Below are 19,448 nucleotides of genomic sequence, written 5' to 3'. Positions count from 1 at the left end.
GCTTCTCTTCTCGGCGGGAGCTCTCGATCTCCAAAATAAGAGTCTAAAGAGAAAAAGAGCCAAAAAGAATCAGTAAGAATAAAAAGGAGAAAAGACGCAAGGTACAAGAACAAAAACAAGGGTACCAACTCACCCCCAAAACCATTCTTGATATGCTTAACGATAGGCCGGCATTCTTAAAAGACCGTAGAGTCCTGTTCTCAGTGCCAGAGCAAAAAGGGACCAAAGAAGGGAACACACTCTCAGTGTTCGTCAACAGTTCGCAGTACAAGGGAATGACTATAGAACGATGGATCCATCCGTTCTCACCTCCACACTGGTAAACCCCTCATCGAACATCCTTTCTTCTTCGGGGTCGACGTCGTAACCGAACTCATAGTCATCTACGATCACACCTTTCTCCCTCTCCTCGACGAGGAAGGAATGTCGACCGGCTCAGACGTTGACAGATCGTTCGTCAGTGCGACCATGGTGACCTCTGGCAAGGGAGCGATAACATCTGAAGGGGACGCAGTCTCTGCGTCAAAAACCATGCTGCCCTCGGGCGCGATCATGGACCACCGGGATCACCCCTCGTCGGCTTTTCGTTCTCTACCGCCTCATCGCCAACCTCTATTCTCCGCCTTTTTAGCGGAACCGCATTCTCTTCGCCCGACGATGACTCGTCCACTAAGTGTAATATTGGAGAAGTAGGAGTCTCCACTGATAGGGCAGTCGCCCGACAACCAAGCCTACGTGAGGCCGGAGAAGAAGCAGCTGTTTGTGCGAAATCGCCTACAGTCATAGCGAGTAAAGACTCGGTCGAGGCACCTGATTGACGGAAAGCTGGGGTGGGAGTCTTCGCTTTCCTCAGAACCCCCAAACTAACAACAAAGAAAAACCACGTAAGTGAAAAAGAGAACGACATTACGGTTGAAATAACTGAAGATCGAGACTTGACTTACCGGTCGAAGAAGGTTTACGTCCAAATTTCTTATTGAACGATGACCACTCACGGATCCCCACCGTGTGGGGCAAAATTTGAGCCACCCAATCACGAATATCGGCGACGAACGTAGGAAGATCCTTCTCGACTGCACAAAAGAAGAACGATCAAGTCATCGAAGAAAGAACAAACGATCAGTTAACAAAAACACTTACGGGCGAAGTTCCATTCCTCGGGGTATCCACTAGGGTTCGCCACCACATGCTCGGTTTTGATGTAGAAATAGTTGACCCAACATCGACAATTTGCCTTATCGTCCATTTTCACCACCAGTCCCTTGGTCCCACGGTGGGGGAGGTATGTTATCGTACCTCGTTGAAAGCTTGGTGCAAAAAGATGTAGGAAATGGCGGATAAAAATTCCACGATTGGCCAACTCCGCGTACTTTATCAACATAATAAACAGTTTATAGATGCAAGGAGAGAGCTGGGCTGGATAGATGCCATAGTAGCGGCAAAATTCCTCTGCTAACGGGGGAAGGGTAAGAGAATATCCACTTGAAACGGATACGCGTAAAATTTGCAATACCTAGGACGGTGAATGTGGATCACATCTCTCCCATCTGGGACCAGATCGATGTAAGCAGGGATGTCGTACTTGGCCTTAAGCCCGGCAAGATGGACCGCTCCCATCTCGAATTTTAAAGGCTCAAGCTCGTCCTCAGGTGACTTTGAGAAGTCCGACCTGGCCCTATCACTACGAGGAACGGTTTCTTCCACTATGGGGAAGCTTTCATCTTCCGCAACAATGGCCTCCCCATCATCGTGAGAAAGCAAGGCCACTGACAACAGAACCAGGTCAAGGGTCTCCTCAGGAATGGAAGATGCACTAGCCATCTTTTGTTATATTTGTGTGAGGGAATTAAAAGTGCGGGAATTGAAAGTGCATGAATTAAAAATACAGGAAGTGATAATGGAAAAAGGTGTAGAAAATAGGAATGCCGAAAGAAGAAGAAGAAGAAGAAGAAGAGGAGCAGCTACACAGGTTCGAAAGATTGGAAATGTAAAGTCTCGTGCAAAGGGTTTCCCCCTTTTATTTATAGAATATCCGCGCACAAATCGAGAAAAATAATTGTTAAATGAACTAGGATGGAAACATCAGGGACACAGGAAACGAGTCAACGCATCGGGAAGAAACGTAATGATGACGCATGAAGCTGTGACTTCATTTCTGAACCGACGTCATTAAGCATGGATTTCAAAACGCCACATCATTAACTCGACCGCAACTCCGACTACTCGACCTCCCCACCCGAATCTCCCCAAACTGTGACTAGCAAAGTCTGCTCATCGAGGTCGACCAAAAGGCAGCCTCGATAAGCAGAGGGACTAACTGTATGGGTCAAAATTCGACCGAGAAGATTTAGCACGAGGAAGGTAATTATCGTGAGAATTGTAACTTATCATAGACAGTTCGCCCGAGGTCGATTAGTGGCGAATGGATTGAAATGTTGAGTGGTTCATCAGGGTCGAGGTCGAGCAACAAAAGATAGAAGTAACAGCTAGTATAACTTTGGAACTAACCAATGGAATACTCCATTCGATATTCCTTCTGTTGTACCTTTTATGGTTTTTTCGGGAATATCCCATATAAATAGTAGAAGAGATAAGGCAAAGGGTATGTAATATTCTAGAAGATAGGAACTCTCTTGAAAAGTTGGCTCTAAAATAAAATACAAAGATTACCTTTCCAATGAGATTCGGTTTGCTGTTTATTCCATATTTCTCGCATCAGATCCGAGAAAGCTTCCTATATTCTCATATCCATTTGTCTTACATTATTGTCAAAAAGTGGAATCATCCACCTCATTCAATATTGGGTAAATCATTCTCTCTATTTACATTTGTTGACATTTAACATATTTATTGCTTATCATTACTCATCTCTCATTTATGATCGTATCATTTAATGTACATCGCATTAAATCTGTTATAACGAACCCCCACATTATCCTCACAAATACGTTTTGGATCAAGAAGTCATTATCGGTAACTAGGCTTTACCCATTATCAACTCATATAATATTGGTTTAACTAAAGGTTTCATACTTTTTGGTCAAACACAAAGAGGAGACAACAATATTTTTGATTTGTCAATGCATTAACAAAATGTGTTATCAAAAATATCAAAAACTATCAGTACTTCAATAATAAAGTTTAAAGGAAAACTCAAGTATCTGTAATAGATAAATACAATTATTATAGTTTAATTTTTTTTAACCTTCTGGCTCCAATTTTCTCTTTAAATACCCAACATATTTGTCCAAGTTCATGGACAATGTAGGCTTCGCGTTCTTCTTGGTAGTTGTGCCTTTCAAGAAATATTTTTGAATTTCTCCTCGCTCCGCCATTGGTATTTTCCTTGCACTTTTAATTTACCATCTTAGGCTCTCACCTTTTCTTGGAAGATTACACTCTAAGTCACAAATCATACACTGATTTCTTTTGCATATCGACTTTGAAGTCACAAATCATACACTTATTTCTCTTGCATATCAAGTATGAAGTTCAAATAAATTCTTCTATTCTGGGGCCCGGGTGTATGTATGTTCTTTGTACTGAATTTTTGAAGAGAAAAAGGGGTGCAAGGTGGAATGTGAAGAGGACAAGTTTGGTACTAAATTTATTGGTTACTTTAACTATCAAAATTATTTCAATTTTTCCAACCGTTTTATTAACTTAGGAAAGGTTACAACTTTCAATCATTATTTTCATTAATGGTTGCACATTCTTATTCTTCTTTGGATTAGAAGTGAAAACTTAACTTTTGCAACATTTCATTATTCTTTAGATAGTAAAAAAAAAGTTTTTAACATGAAAATAAGAGCAATATTCAAAATAATGAGGAAAAGAATAAATAAATTTCTTGGTTTTGGAAAGTGGCAATAGTGCAATAGAACAGCACGAGGCAACTGGGGATCTATAGATGTCGCAACCCCAGAAATATGGAAGTCGTCCTCGTATCTTTAAGCACTGAGAAGTATAGAGTATTTCCATGAGCGATTATATTTTCCAATTAACGATCTTGAAATTTTATTTGACGATTGGGCCTCAAGAGAGCACTCGCCGACACTTCAGTATTCAAATCGTTACCTATACAATTACCTACTCAGCAAAACTAAATATTTTGCTGTAAGTTTATGTCTGAACTGTCTGTACCTTCCGTTCTTTTCGTATAATGAAAAAGTAAATCTTGAACTCATTTTACCGAAAAAATGAATTATATAAGAACGTCTTCAACTATGAAATATTGCAGAAGAAAATTGCAGTTACTCTAACTCAAGTGTTTTAGGGAAAATTGAAATACAAGGCATAAGGTTAATTTTTTTTTTCTGTTCTGAATTATTAAAGCTAAAAATTGTCAGATTACATGGTTCTCGAGACTATACGAACGGAATTAGTCTCTGATACATTACACGAAATGAAAGCATATCCTTGGAATAAACATTAATCTAGATCCAAATGAAGCAAATAAAAATTAAGGAAACACTATAGAACATCTTTACATAATGACTAACAAAGATGATCACCTTTAATTTCTGTTTTCACCTCTCTAGTCTTCCTTTCTTGAGGGAAAAAAGAGGTGGTAGTGCATTATTTTTACCCTGTGTGCAAATTGGCACAGTAATCAAAGGTCTTACACTTATAGTTGCTGACCTAGATCTCTCCAGCCTTTTCTTAATCTTGTTCACATGCTTCTCTTTGCTTTCATCTGTTGGAGAAATTTCAGAATTCGAGCTGGAAGAAGAAGAAGAAGAAGAAGAAGAAGGTGATAAAGAGGAAGGTCTCTGCTTTTGCTTTTTCAATCTCAGCAACTCTTTCCATAAAACGTTACATGTTGGTGGCCTAGGAGATGGATCCTCATCAATAAACCAATTTGTTGGCCTATTCATCTCTTCTTTACTTTTCACCTCAGTTTCAGTCATTATTTCTTCTGTTTTGAGACTAATCTTGTTGAGTTTTTCAGCATGGTGCATTTGCCAATACGGAAGTAGCTTACCATCAAATATTAGCTCATCCGCTGTAGTCATGTTTCCGCTTGTAAAATTGCTGGATAGGAACTCAAATTCTGCTGCATTAAGCTCCTTTTCACATTTTTTCTCTACTTGACAAGTCGGACTTATGGATATGATGTTTTTCTCATCAAGAAAGTCTGCAGAGAACGAAATCCGGGGACTTGATTTCTGCTCAACAGATCTAGTGGCAGTTTCTAAGGACACCATGTTAGTTCTATCAGTAAAGGGGCAAAAAAGAGACAATAGAGTTGGCTAAAGGGGAGGAAACTGTGTTGTTGTTGAACTATTGAACTCTTTTTAAGGAATCTCTTTGGTATATGTAGGAGGAGTAGTAGTAGTAAATATTTGGACGGTGAGAATATTTAAACTGAGTGGTCTGGTGAAGCAGAAACAAATGAGCTATTATATTGATGTATTTAAAAAAATATGGGAACAGCACATGGACAACTTTTGGAGCTAAAAGAGAGCTGTTCTGAACGTGGAATCTCATTGTCTTTAAGGGATTCAATTAACAAGCTGCATACAAAGACAATAAGGTGATACCAGCTCTCTCTTCCAAGCTAATTGTTGGTTGTCCCCTTTGTTAGGTGTTTGCCATAATTTTCCTACCATATTTGGTTTTCCTATCTCTTGAAGGAAAAGGGCAATATAATTACCTTAACTAGGTTTTCCTTTTTGTAAAAGGAAATTATAAATTCTTCCATATTTGGCTAGTCCCTTTTCTTGTAGGAAAATGTTTGGACTTCTATAAATTGAGGATCCTTCCTTCACATTCAGTAGCATCCACAATGTAGCCATAGGGGGCTTGAGAGTCTTGTTTAGGGGGAGAACTTTACGGGACAAGTGTTAGTGTGTCACTTGTGTTTGCCTCTTCGTGAGATTGTTCTCTCGATATTTTGTACTCTCTTTTTATTATAGTGGATTGCTCATCTCCGTTGTGGACGTAGGTCAGTTGACCGAACCACGTTAAATGTTTGTGTCTCTTTTGGTATTTCTCTTTTGTTGTTGGATTTATCATCGTTCAGGGTTGCGCTACTAGCTTCCGCATGACACTTGATTTTTTCGATCCTAACACCCTTTTCAACTGAAGCAATAAAGATTTCTCATCTGTTAGTAGTGTGGCGTACAAGTTAATGAAAATCATGAAATGTTGGGATTCAGATTTGAGCATAGACGAATATTCTGTACTAATTGGTAATCGATAAAATAGTCGATAAAATAGTCGAGATGCGCTTAAACTGACTCCTACTGCACCATTATTTTAAAAAATAGTTAGTAGTGACAATTAAAATACGCTTTGATTAGCAGTTTGACCCTAAATAACTCTAGCAGAGATCATAATGACTTGGGAGAAGTCCCGGGCATCATGTGGTCACATGAGACTAATTTGCAGACCATGTGATCCTGCACTTCCCAACAAAATCAAACAGAACATGCACATCTTCACAGAACTTCCCTTTAAAAGGGCTTCGTGTTATTATAAACTGGTTTCTGGTGTCATTTGTCTCACCTGGGAAGGGATAATTGGAAAAAATATATACTATTTACTCTATGTAATAGATGCATGACATATGTTTGAATAACAACTTCTATTGCTTAAGCATTGTTAGCTGCATCTAGTCTCAAATCATTTATCTTAACATGGTTTAACATGGTAATAATGTCCCTTAGCAGTGTTTACAATGTGGTAGATATCATGTCCTGTTCCTAGGAAAGCTTGCATATGTGTTATGAAAAATTACAGAGTATCTTGCAGATAATGGCTCTACTTAGTATTTGATTATAATTATGGAGTTTTAACAACGGTCCTATCATCGAATATATAGAATATGACCTAGGGAAACGAAAAGAACATGCTGAGTTACTAAACTTTTATAGTATAGTCCAAATAATTGATTTGTTATATGAGAATTCGTTACGAGTAGTATTTTGTACTCTTGATGGAAATAACGTCTTATTCAGGTTATTTATCTGTGTAAAATAAATTTCAAAGGAAAAGGGCAGCTTTATCTAAAATAATAACCGGCTTTTTATTTTAAATTTAAAGAATTTGTTAATATGTTATTTTGATAGAGATAATTAATTGAAAGAATTTAATATTAGAAAAGGGCAGATTTGTTAAACTGCATTTTATTTACATTAGTGAAAAATAGGTAAAATAAATTGTTATAAAAAATTAATATAAGAGAAGCAAGCGTAATATTGTAAATTACATGGGGCGGCTATGTGATCGAATAAAACATGATGGATGTCTTTGAAATTATCTCTAAAAATTAAGGATAACATCAGTATATTCATGTAGGTATTCCATAATATAGCAGGTGTAAGTGTACGATATTGAAACACAAAAAATGCATGTGCAGTTGAATCATATTTTCATGAGTGTTTAGAGTAATTTATCCTGAAAATATCTGCAGTTGAATCGTATTATATGAGTGTTTGGAGTAAGTTATCCTAAAAATATCTTACAGAATATTAAAGACAATAATTTATCACATAGAGTTTTGATGAGACAAATTTTTAACACATGGACATTCAAGGGTATTTCATAACACTCATAAACTCCATGAATTGATGTAAATGTCAGATATAAATCCTTTTGCCACCTCTTTCAAAATTATTGTCCTTGTAGATTTAGTTATAACAGACCTTATTATTTCAGAAGTGAAATTTATCACTATCTGCCAATGAAACTTTAGCCTGTACTTCCAAATCGTACCTTTCCTGGGTCTTAATTTATTACATGAATTCCTGTTCATCCTAACCGTAAGTATCGAGGCCGAAATCAAAGTGTTATTTTTTTGGACTCAAAACATAAAAATAAGTAAAAAATCAACTGATGATCAATTTATATATAATGCATGGGTTGAATGCGCTATACCTTAACGGCACGTTTGTCCGTTAGGATATAGCGCATGCAACCCATGCGCTATATTTGAACTTTACTGACTCAATCCATGCGCTATATTTGAACTTTACTGACCCACCAATAATTGAGGCTATAGCGCATGCAAAATACGCGCTACATATATAGCGCGTATTATGAATGCGCCTATACCCTCAATTATTGTACCCCCGCATTAGTTTTTTGCTTGTTTAAGGAGTTTCATTGTTCCGTTAAAAATCCATTCAGAGTCCTCCAGGGTCTTCCGAAATATTTGTTTGCTTAACTTTTTTTGCATTTTGTCATAATGTCCGAAGAGCAAAAATTTAGGGTTACATTATATGGGGGCGGGGGTGAGATTGTGGTGAAGAATAACTTAGTACGCTATAGTTGTTCTCCATAGAGTATTGTTAAGTTGCCACCTACAATGGAGTATGATAAATTGATTTTGTTTATATGTAAAAAAAAATTAGTGTGAGAAAACGTTCGGTTAATATTAAAGTAACCGAAAGATTCTGTAATTTGTTACTCCGCAAAGGGTTGCTTAATTGTTATGCTGAGTTAAACATCAAAGACGATGAAACTCTGGCAGATTTTTTGAGGACTCCGGATGAACCCAAGGAACTTCTTGTGATAAAAATGTTGGAAATGTACGTCAAGTCTGAAGACATTCGCAATATTGAGGTTTCGCAAAATAGGGATAACCCTCAATCATCGGGTAGTTTTTTTGGAGCAGTTTTATCCGAACAAGTTCCTTTGAAAGAGTTTGACCAGATCTAAACTTATCTCCACGGGCGAATGAAAAGCGAGGACATAATTTCTCCCCAAGTTTACATAATCCACAAGCCGAGTGGTAAATTTTTAATTTTCCTTTATATTACTATTTTTTTTATCTATTATATTTGTATTAGCACTCATATATTCCAAAGGGGGTACCGGCTAGATATGAATTTTATAAGTTATGAACCAACGGACAGTTAAAATATGCCCAATTTTGGTGTGTTGGATCATGGTGGTCCATCCGGTAGTCATCAACAACAGGATAATATGCATCATGGAATATCAACAGATTATGATTTATAAGTTAAGTGATAATGTTTATTTATAATTTTAGGATGAATTTGAGAAACTCATTATTTTATTGGTTGTGCAGTGAAAACGAGCAACTTGAAGGTCCTGTCCTTACTCAATTGCCCGAATACGTTATATTTATCAGGATCTAGCAGATGCACAGAGTTAGGAAGATGATAGTGATTATGAAAACAATGCTGATGAGTCTGGAGATGACACACCCTTCCCTTATGAGGGTGATGATGATGAGGATGGGAATTATTAACCTGATTTGCCGAGGGAACATGATGCCACCAATGAGCATGCTCCATATATGCAGACTCCACCTCCCGTTAGACCTAGAGTGTACGAGTCATATGTGCCCTTTCATTCGAGGGGAATTCCATACCTTGATCAATAGCCAATATGCCGGATGTGGATGCCCTCACAAGGGATCTTGACGATATTCGGACAACTAAGTGGGATAAATCTAGACCAACAGTGCTGTCAAAGAATATGTTTTTTGCTGATAAAGCGCGCCTAAGCAGGGCGGTGCGAATGTACAGCACAAAAGAGTGTCGTGAGATCGTGGTTCATGAGTCATCTTCGGAAGTATACAAGGTTATTTGTCGTAGATGGTATCAAGGTTTTACATGGATGCTGCGTGCGAGAAAGTTGAAAACAAATATGTGGATTGAGGGAAAATACTTTGCCACCCACACTTGTGATATGGACACATTCAGTCGGAAACATTTTAACTTGAATGTTGACTTGATTTCTCTTGTCTTGATTCCACACATTGAATCGTCCATAAGGTACACGATTAAAGAGTGTATAACATCTGTCCACTAGGTATATGGATGTACCATTACCAAAAGAAAGGCATTTCTCGGGCGTAAACGTGCGTTTGAGATTGTGTATGGTAACTGGGATAAGTCCTTCGTCAACTGATTATTTTATGATTCATATCTAATATTTGATAATTATCTACTAATACTTTAAATCCATAATTGAGTACTCTAACCGAGTTTGTTAAGGAGAGCATGTAGTTTTTATTCTAGACTGCAGAATCTTAAAGAGCACTAAAGTCACACTACTCTAAATGGCCATAAACAAAGTCAACTACCATAAGCTAAAACTTATTATCAGTTTTACTATGCTAAAGGGCATTACATAACAATTAACGGTACAACATAACACTAAAGGATACTAAACAACAATAAAGTCACATACTAATATATACAACACTAAAATCACATATAACACAAATTATTCAATAAAATAATAATATATATTTTTAATAATTTTTAGCACATAAATAAACTAATCCGGATAAAAAACAAAAAAATAATTATATCACAAAACGATCATAAAAAGCATACAACACAGTAAAAATAACTAATAAGCACTATATATACATGAGTTTTACCAAAAAGCAAGTCGAAATACCTCGATTTACAACTTTTTGAATAGTGAAAAGTTGATGATTTGGGAGCCGAAACAAGCAATAGACGAGATCCACTACACGACAATATCTTGAATCTGGTGTTAGCTCGCTAAAATACGGAGGGGACACGATTTTTGGGAGACGGGTGGGCTCCAATGGAGATTTTTGCATAAACAATAGGGGGGGGGGGGACGATGTTTCACAACGTTGTCGAGGAAGATGGCTGGGCCATTTTTTATATAAGTATAACACATATATGGGATGCGCTATACCTACCTGTCTTTTCAACTTCAGGTATAGCGCATCCCGTATATGCGCTACACTTATATTTTGACCGCCATTTTAAAATTCAAATGTAGCGCATGTGTTGCATGCGCTATACCTTAGCAGACAAACGTGTCGTTAAGGTATAGCGCATTCAACCCATGCGTTATATATAAATCGGTCATCAATTGGTTTTTTCACCAATTTTTGTGCTTTGAGTCCAGAAAAGCAATACTTTATACCTTTCCTGGGTCTTAATTTATTACCTGAATTGCTGTCTGTTTACCCTTAAAAATGGATAATAATTGAATTTATACGCGGTTTTAAGGATATGTGGATTAATTCAATATAAGTGATTAATGGCGTTAGATTAAGAAAATAAAAGACGTAATAAATTACCAAACCAATGATAAGAATGAGTCCGAGCTCGGTTAATGGCTTAACGAGGAACCTGCCTTCTGTTTCGAGCTAACATTTATGGAGAACTTATGAACAAGAACAAGAACTTTGAATAGCATTCAGAAATAGAAGTATATTGCCTTGATATGCGTGTTATAGTGTGTGTCTAATGAATAATAAGCTTCTCCTTTATATAGTTGGGGAGTTTTACCCTAGGTACAATTCTGAGAAAGGTAAAAATCATCCATTTCGCTAATCACTGATTTTCTGCCATACTGGCCGAGATTCGTGCCGTGATATCCCATTGGGCGTGGACATCACGGCTCTTTGTTGTTCGTGTGCGGTTGTTTGGTAAAGTTCTCCGAGGTCTTAGGACACGAACAGGACCCGGAGGACGTGGTCCCGATGGCTCCGAGGGCAGGTATTTTGCTCCAACCTTGATATGAGTGGCTCCTCGCTCTGATTCTGATTCCTCACATTCATGACCCTGCTCAGTTTGCCTCCCCGAGAAATTGGGGTGCTCACTAGGCTCGATTTTACCCATGTACATATAGTCCCCTCATTTGTCAAAGAGTAGGATTTTCGAAACGAAGGGAAATGACAGATGCTCTACGGTTCCTTACTTCGTACGTTAAAACGAGGAAGCCAAAACGTCCCATCAGGTCCGTCGTTCTGACTTCGGACACGTGTCGCCCATCGGCTGGTTGCCCCCGAATGCGCAGTGTCAGCTGTTTTCTTATAGAAGCCTCCATCCTTTGTTCATTTTCTACATTTGACCAAGCTATTACCTTCAAGCTTTCCAGCTATCATCAAACTTCATCCAAACCTTCATATCTTTATCCTTGTTCTTCAATTTTCGCGCTGATTTCCAGGTTTTTACCCAAATTTTATTCAAATATTCATACTTTGGTCTTCATCTTCGAAAACTGTTTATCCAAAACTTTGCATTCTTTATTCAAATTTTCAAAACCTCCCCCAGATAACAATGGCCAAAACATCGAAATCCGTTCCTCATCATGTTTCCTCTTCATCTTCTCAACCGGCCGCTGGTACTGAGGCAATTTCCCCTGAAGTAGTCACCCTCAAAACGGCTTCCCCTGATGTGGTAATGAACCAGCCCCCAAGAATCCTTTGAAAGCATTCATTCCCGGAGGCTGCTCAATTGCAGATGACTTAAAATCAAGAAGCCCTCACGCAAACAGGACCGGGGCGAAGGAGTTTCGAGGTACATATGCTCCGTGACTAAAGACGTTCTTCCTATAGTTTGAAAGGACTGCAACTGGGAGGGCAAGGACGTAGTAGTCCCCGGGACCGAGGACGTCATTACTACCACATGGAGGGGTACTTAAGTGTTTATACTTCCACCTTCACATTGGGCCCGATGGACCCAGTCATTCTGGACTTTTGCAAGAGGTACGAGGTGTGCCTCGGGCAAATCCATCCTTCGCTGTGGAGGATTGTGATTCTCCTCCGCTACTTTGTGAAAAAGAATGAGTCTCGCCGGTTCAAAATCGACCACCTACTTCGATTATACAGTTCTCGAATGTTTCGAGGGGGACTGATCAAGCTTACTCGCCGGGCCAGCAAGGCCCCCTTTCCGAGAATAGACAAAGACCGAGACCGGGGCTGGCAGGGACGTTTCGTTTGAGTGAAGACCGAGGATTTGACCCCCCTGAATACATGCCATTCCCTGAGAAGTGGAATGCGTCTCGTAAGTGCAATCTCTCTTTAAATGTCAAAATTATGTTTCTTCAAGTTCTTTCTTCTCATTCATGCTTGTTGTTTTGCAGCTGTCGTCCGGGTTCCGAATGCGGTTCCCCGGCTAAAGGAATGGATTGAGGGTATCTGTACTCAAATATCGTACTTCGCGCACATGGCGCGGACTCTCGAAGGACCGATGGGAGGTGCCAATACCACGCTTCTATCTTTTATTAAAGGCGTAATGGCTTTCTGGCCACTTAAACTTGTACCGGATTTTAAAGCCGATACACGAACTTACATTGTTCCCATTTGAACACTCAAACTCACATATCCGGTAACTAATAAACCTATTTGACCGTTGACCATGCACATGTGGCAGTGACAAAGATGATGTGGACAAGGTGTGTGCAAGTCACCAAAATTATGCGCGTGACTACAGTAGTTTTGATTTTAAAAAATCTAAAACTAGAAAAAAATACAAATTAAAAATAAAGAAAATAAACCAGGCCATTTCCAGCATACCCCAGAAAAGAGCTGAACAATAATATGAGTACTTCACCTTTCAAAACTTAAACAATTTTGGCGGACACCTAAGGATTTTGGCAACTCAAAGAAAGAAAACAAGTACCATCATCATCCCAAAAATAGTGCAAAATGCAGGGAGGGTTGATGTTGCGAAGAAGATGTTGAACCGCCACCTAGGATTGAATTTCGGCCGGTGTTGCCCGTGGTGATGGGATTTGGCGGCAGTGTCGACGAGGCGGAAAGAGGAGTCTTCGTCAGCGGCGAGGGTAGCGAATGAATCGTCGCCGGAGAAGTCGAAGGCGGAATCAGTAGCGTTTTGCTTGGAGTTGGATCCGGGTCAGTTTGAAAGAGACCGAGTCCAGTCATCAATACGACCAAGCTTGTCGGAGCGAAAGAAAGGAGCGAATGGGGCGTTAGAGATTTGGTTTGGTATGGAGATGGAGGAATCTGGTGGACCCCATCCGTCGGCATTGAATGGAACAGAGCCAAGTTCAAAACCTACCATTGTTGAATATGGATAAGAGCTTATCAACTTTCCGGCGGGTTTGTGAGGAGTATGAAGAATTGAAGCAGAGAGTGGGTGAAAGGAGAAGAAGGGAGATTAATTTTTAAAATTCCATTTAAAAATTTTAAAGATTATTTCTTTTAATAATATAGGACCCACAAATCCACATGTCATATAATAAAGACCAAATATGTGACATGGCATTCCTGTCAGAGCGATTGGCGAACCCGTTCAACAGAAAGTGTTTATCAATATTCATTCCGTCAAGTTGAAGTGTTCAAATGGGAACAATGTAAGTTCGTGTATCGGCTTTAAAATCCGGTACAAGTTTTAAGTGGCCAGGAAGCCATTACGCCTTTATTAAACTAACTCCTCTTCCCTTTTGTTATTGCAGTTTTTCCTATGACCACTGAACTTAGACCTTTGGAAGGGGAAGTTTTTTCCGAGCTCCGAGGTGAAGAAACCAAAGAAAAGGGTGGCCCGCAAGCCCATGAGGGGCTCCAGTTTCCGGCTTTCGGATTCTAACTCATTCCTCCGGCTTAGGGACGAGCCGGATGATGAACCTATTTTTGTTACCCATGGGACGACTTATCTTGGGAAATTGGCAGCATCCGAGGGGGAGAATCGTGAGATCGACCCCCTCCAACTCAAATGATCGACGTGGACACCCAGGGTGAGACTCTCCAAGATGCCGGCTCTTCCCTAAAAGGAAGTGCTCGATATAATTGAGATTGCGGGGACGCCCTCCTACACTGACTCCATGCTCGAGGAGGCCCAGGCGAGAAAGGAGAAGTCCAATGAGGGGGTCCATAGTGCGGACAATCCCCTTCACTCTTTTTTTGATAGTGTAGACTCGCCTGCTTTGGAAGACTTCTCCAGTCTGGGCGACCTGGAAGTTTCGAAGTAGGACATATCCTCAGAATCTGGCGGGCTGAGCTCGAGCCCGAAATTGATCAACCAGTTCCTCGCTCTGAGTGTGGACCCTGATCGCAAGAGATCGGTTATACTGACCGTCTCGGAGGATGCCCGGGTTTTGTATGCTCCTGTAGGGATAGCTAGCTACCTCTGATGCCTGCATCATAATTGACAGCCATTTCTACACATTTGCCTTCTATATCTGTTAAATACAAAGCACCATTGGGCAACACTCTCGTTACAATGAACGGCCCCTGCCAGTTTGGGGAAAACTTGCCTTTAACTTCAGCCTGATGTGGAAGGATGTGTTTCAGTACTTGCTGACCCACTTCAAATTTCTGGGGATGCACCTTCTTGTTGTATGCTCTTGCCATTCTCTTTTGATACAATTGACCATGACATACTGCCGCCAGTCTTTTCTCATCGATCAGACTTAACTGCTCCAAACGGGTTTTGACCCACTCATCTTCATCAATTTCAGCTTCAGCAACAATCCGAAGGGATGGAATTTCGACTTCCACGGGTATAACTGCTTCAGTCCCATACCAACAAGGGGTTGCACCTACTGAAGTGCAAACAGTAGTGCGATAACCCAGCAAAGCAAAAGACAACTTTTCATGCCATTGCCTAAAACCTTGCACCATCTTTCGAAGTATCTTCTTTATGTTCTTGTTGGCCGCCTCAACAGCTCCATTCGCCTTAGGGCGATACGGAGTGGAATTTCGATGCATAATCTTGAACTGTTGGCATACCTCTTTCCTCAGATGGCTGTTAAGATTAGCACCATTGTCCGTGATGATTACCTTGGGGATTCCGAACCGGCAAATGAGGTTTGAATGAACAAAATCGACCACTGCCTTCGTAGTCATAGATTTGAAAGTCATAGCTTCAACCCACTTGGTGAAATAATCAATGGCCACCAGAATAAACCTATGTCTGTTCGATGCTGCCGGGTAAATCGGTCCAATGACATCCATGGCCCAATCAACAAAGGGCCAAGGTGCGGACATCGTATCCAACTCAGATGGCGGAGAATGAATCATATCACCTTGTACCTGGCATTGATGACACTTGCGCACAAAGCTGATGCAATCTCGCTCCATGGTAAGCCAGTAATATCCTCCTCGGAGAATTTTCTTTCCCAAAACATATCCACTCATATGCGGCCCGCAAACTCCGGAATGAACCTCAGCCATGATGGTCGAAGCTTGTTTAGCATCTATGCACCTCAGCAATCCAAGATCTTGAGTTCTTTTGTACAAAATTCCCCCGGTTAAGAAAAATCTACTAGCCAGGCGTCGAATCGTTCTCTTTTGATCTCTTGTGGCCTGTACCGGGTATACCCCCGACTTGATGTACTCCATGATATCGTGGAACCAAGGTTCATCATCAAGTTCCTCTTCCACCACGTTATAATAAGCATGCTGATCAGGAACACGAATATGCAGAGGGTCAATATAAGCCTTATTTGGATGGTGTAACATTGACGCCAGGGTAGCCAAGGCGTCGGCAACCTCATTATGGATCCTAGGAATATGCCTGAGCTCTACTGATCTGAATTGTTGACAAAGGTCATGCAGACATTGTCGATATGGTATGAGCTTCAAATCTCGAGTCTCCCATTCTCCCTGAATTTGGTGCACCAACAGATCTGAATCTCCCAAAACCAATACTTCCTGAACGCCCATGTCTACAGCCAACCTCAAAACCAAAATGCACGCCTCGTACTCAGCCATGTTGTTGGTACAATAGAAACGAAGATGGGCTGTGACAGGGTAATGATTCCCTGTTTCAGAAATAAGCACAGCTCCTATTCTAACGCCTTTCATGTTAGCGGCCCCATCAAAGAAAAGTTTCCAAACTGGCTTTTCATCCTTCTCAGCCTCGTCAATATGCATCACCTCTTCATCAGGAAAGTAGGTCCTCAATGGCTCATACTCTTCATCCACCAGGTTCTCGGCCAAGGCTTGGGCTTTCATCGCAGTCCGAGTCACATAGACGATGTCAAACTCTCTGAGCAAAATCTGCCACTTTGCAAGTCTTCCTGTGGGCATGGGATTTTGAAAGATATACTTTAGAGGATCCATGCGAGAAATGAGGTAAGTAGTGTAGGATGACAGGTAATGCTTCAGCTTTTCTGCCACCCAAGTCAATGCGCAACATGTCCTTTCAAGTAGAGTATACTTGACCTCATAAGGAATGAACTTCTTGCTGAGATAATAAATGGCCTGCTACTTCTTGCTAGTGATATCGTGTTGGCCCAACACATAACCAAACGAATTATCTAGGACTGTCAGATAAAGAATTAAAGGTCTCCCAGGTTCTGGCGGGACTAGCACAGGTGGGTTTGACAAGTACCTCTTCATCTTGTCGAATGCCTCCTGACACTCATTAGTCCACTTGACCGCGGCATCCTTCTTTAGCAACTTAAAAATGGGCTGACAATAGCATTACCCGGTAGCAATATGTTCCCCATGGCGTGATAAATGCTGTCTTTTCCGCATCTTCCTCATCCATCAAGATCTGATGATATCCCATATAGCAATCCACAAAAGACCCGATCTCATTCCTGGCACAATTATCAATCAAAATGTGGATATTTGGCAATGGGAAGTTATCCTTCGGACTTGCTTTTGTTGAGATTGCAGTAATCAACACACACCCTGGTCTTACCATCTTTCTTTGGAACTGGCACAACATTAGCTAACCAAGTGGGATATCGAGTAACCCGAATGACCTTCGCATCAAGCTGCTTTATGACTTCTTCTTTGATCTTCACACTCATGTCAGTCTTGAACTTCCTTAACTTCTGCTTGACGGGAGGAAATGCCGGATCAGTTGCTAATTTATGAACTACCAAGTCAGTACTGAAACCTGGTATGTCATCATATGACCATGCGAAAATATCTTTATATTCAAATAATGCTTTGATTATTTCTTCCTTGATTTGTTGTTCCAGGTGTACACTTATCTTGGTTTCTCTGACATTATCTGGATCTCCTAAATTGATTGCTTCAGTTTCATTCAAATTAGGCTTGGGTTTCTCTTCAAAATGACTTAGTTCTTTACTAATTTCCTCAAATGCCTCCTCTTCATCATATTCTGTTTCAGCATCGCACTCTACTTCTTGGATTATTATTTCAGAGTTAGATTGGCTTTTAAGACTTGGCCAAAAATTCCTCATGCATGTCATGTCATTGAAACCAGCATAAAAAGAACTGTACAAAGAAAAACAAAAATGACACTATCAGGAGTAATGAAAAACGGGAAATTGCATTTCATTGAAAATAAAGGATAGAAGGGTTTGTACATCAAAACAAACGAAAAATAAAAATCTGGATTACAACCCTGGTATAACCCAGATAACATAAAGGAAAACAAAGCAAACTACCAAAACTCCTTCCGAGTAGGGGGAGGAGTAGCCTTCCAATTGTTAAGCTTTACTTTTGGCCCAATAAACTGCACATCTGCTTTTCTGGAACCTTCCCCAATTTCCACCATGTTCACTTCATCAAATAAACTTTGGAACCTTTCAATTAGCTCTTCATCGAAGTCAACCATGCCTTCTTTTTTGACCTTTTAGCCCTTTTCACTCGTCCCCTTTAGGCTTGAATCCTAGACCAAACGTACCCAGATTTTCAGGTAGAGACACGGGCTGTATGATACCTTGTAAAGATGCGCCCAGACCTTTGTCCGGCACAAAACCATTCTTCAGCATTTCAGACGCCACCATGACGGATGCGGAGGCTAACTTTGGACCTGGAATACACTCCCCCTCCAGAATCTTCTCAACTGGCACTGTTTTAGAAACTTGGTAGACCCAGGGCCCCTTATCATCTTCGGCTTCAATAAGCGGGACGGAGGTATCATTGTAAGCACACGAGTTCTCATCACCATGCACGACGATCTCCTATCTATCCCACTCGAACTTTACCATCTGGTGCAGGGAAGAAGGAACTACTTTGGCAACATGTATCCAGGGCCTGCCCAATAGCAAATTGTAGGAGACGGCCACATCTAGCACTTGGAACTCCATGGTAAATTCAACTGGTCCTATCGTCAGTTAGAGCACGATATCACTAACAGAATCTTTTCCCCCCTCCGCTGAAACCTCGGACACATATACTGTTCTTGTGGATCCTTTCAGTATCAATGTTCAACTTGTGCAGAGTGGAGAGAGGGCAAATGTTTGCACTGGAACCATTGTCAACTAGCACCCTTGTGACCACAGAATCTTCACATTTCAATGTGAGATAGAGAGCCCGATTGTGCTCCGTACCCTACAAAGGCAACTCATCATCTGAGAAAGTGATTCTGTTTGTCTCGAGTATCTTGTTGGCAATCTTCTCCAAATGGTTTACTGTGATCTTTTTAGGGACATGAGCTTCATTCAGGATCTTCATGAGGGCCCGGCAGTACTCTCCGAATGTATCAACAATGATAGCAGAGAAATCTGAGCGGACGTCTTCCTCAACTGTTCTACGACGGAGTAATCCTGCACCTTCATTTTTCTCAGAAATTCTTCCGCCTCCTCTTCGGTGACTAGATTCTTCACTAGAATTGGATTATCTTTGGGTGGCTTAGCTTTCCTCAATTCCTCTGGGATAAAGCATTTCCAAGAACGAGTCAACCCTCGGGTTTCATTAACTTCCTCTTCCACTTCCTTCCCTTTATAGGTTACTATCACTTGCTTGTAATTCCATGGAACAGTCTTGGTGTTATTCATCGGCAGCTGGGTCACAGGTTTAATAATAATAG

At 40.4% G+C, this 19,448-nt stretch overlaps 2 protein-coding genes across 2 annotated transcripts; both read right to left on the bottom strand.

The window, feature by feature from the left end:
* Window positions 1-4,297: 4,297 nt before the first annotated feature.
* On the bottom strand, window positions 4,298-5,451 carry LOC109219634. Its single transcript, XM_019384108.1, has one exon. The coding sequence runs from the start codon at window positions 5,205-5,207 to the stop codon at window positions 4,530-4,532; it is 678 nt and encodes a 225-aa protein (XP_019239653.1). The 5' UTR covers window positions 5,208-5,451; the 3' UTR covers window positions 4,298-4,529.
* Window positions 5,452-14,691: 9,240 nt separating this feature from the next.
* Window positions 14,692-16,669, bottom strand: LOC109219633. Its single transcript, XM_019384107.1, has 3 exons — window positions 16,338-16,669; window positions 15,611-16,244; window positions 14,692-14,847 (listed from the first exon to the last, which is right to left on the bottom strand). Exons 1-3 carry the CDS (start codon window positions 16,667-16,669, stop codon window positions 14,692-14,694), a joined length of 1,122 nt encoding a protein of 373 aa, XP_019239652.1.
* Between the last annotated feature and the right edge of the window lie 2,779 nt (window positions 16,670-19,448).

This window comes from Nicotiana attenuata, unplaced genomic scaffold (assembly GCF_001879085.1).
Source record: "Nicotiana attenuata strain UT unplaced genomic scaffold, NIATTr2, whole genome shotgun sequence".
Lineage (NCBI taxonomy): Eukaryota > Viridiplantae > Streptophyta > Magnoliopsida > Solanales > Solanaceae > Nicotiana > Nicotiana attenuata.
This window is presented reverse-complemented; position numbering and strand designations above follow the sequence as displayed.